General features: G+C 53.6%; 1 protein-coding gene across 1 annotated transcript; it reads right to left on the bottom strand.

The window, feature by feature from the left end:
• Positions 1–333: 333 nt before the first annotated feature.
• AAFC00_003902 (uncharacterized protein) lies at positions 334–1,086 on the bottom strand (the record flags this gene model as incomplete). The annotated part of the gene is made up of 1 exon (XM_069343449.1): positions 334–1,086. The coding sequence occupies one exon, from the start codon at positions 1,084–1,086 to the stop codon at positions 334–336; it is 753 nt and encodes a 250-aa protein (XP_069201273.1).
• Positions 1,087–1,177: the final 91 nt, after the last annotated feature.

Genomic DNA, 1,177 nt, shown 5'->3' with positions numbered 1-1,177 from the left:
ATTGACTTGACAACTTAAGCGCTTCGAGGCGGCTGTGTTGTATGTACTGTACGTACACTAAGGTACAGTGGGTAGTGGAGATGAGACCACACTGGTATCACTGTGGAAATTTGAAAGCTCAAAGAACTGCCTGCTCTGAATAGAGGGAATTACCAAGATCAGAAAAGCACATCAAACAAGGCGCAGCACATGAAAACCTATCATAAGCAGTGGTTTCCTCGGAATCGTGACCACCTGAAGCAAGTACAATTTCAATATACTCCTATTAGATGTCGCACATGTATTTGCACAATCATCAATCAATAGCTTTCTCTCCTTTCGAGATTTATCCCCTCAGAGCATCAAGAGGACGCCAAGCCCAGCACCAATACCGACACCAGCTCCGGCAACGACTTTGCTCCCAGCACCAGTACTAGTAGCACTAGCTGCCGCATTTCCTGCACTCGTCACGGAAGCTTGAGCGACCTGAATTCCGTAGGCGGTAGACGTGACGGCCGTTCCGGACAGAGACGTGGTGACAACACTGGTGGCGGTAGTGCTAGCAGAGCATCCAGACCAAGTAGTCCATGGCGCATTGGTTCCCCAAGCACCAGAGGTCCAGCCCGACCAAGTAGAATCAGGACAGGCACTGCCTCCCCACCAGGAAGTCCATGGAGCAGCTGTCCATGAGCCACTCGATGCCCATGGTCCCCAGCCACTGTTGTTTCCGTTGTTGCCGAACGGACCCATACCACCTGTGCCACCGTTCCAGCCTCCGTGGCCACTTCCTCCGCGACCGCCGTAGTCGCTCCCATTATTGTTACTGCCACCACCTGGGAAGAAAGGGAAATTTGTGGGGTAACCAGTGGGTGCACCTGTCAGTGATGTCCAGCCCGAAGAGCCCCAGAGTGTCGAGGCCGACTGCCAATACGAGGAAGCGGCACTGGCGTAGGAGGACCAGTCGGTGTTGGATGGGGAGACGGATGCCCAGTAGCTACTTGCGGCGCTGGCATATGACTCCCAACTTGGAGGGGCTGTGGTGGTAGCACTCTGGGCCACAGCCGTGGACAGGGCAGCAGCGCCGACTGTGACGATTGAGAATCTCATCTTTAGTTGTTATTACTATTGGAAAGGTATGGTCGGGGATATGGTTGTGAGGCTCCCTTGTCTGTACTGATGTGCGTAGCAGTGTGAAGTC

Source organism: Neodothiora populina (genome assembly GCF_041146345.1).
Source record: "Neodothiora populina strain CPC 39397 chromosome Unknown canker_contig_16, whole genome shotgun sequence".
In the NCBI taxonomy this organism is placed as follows: Eukaryota; Fungi; Ascomycota; class Dothideomycetes; order Dothideales; family Dothioraceae; genus Neodothiora; species Neodothiora populina.
Note: the sequence above shows the minus strand (reverse complement) of the source record. Positions and strands in the feature narration are given on the sequence as shown.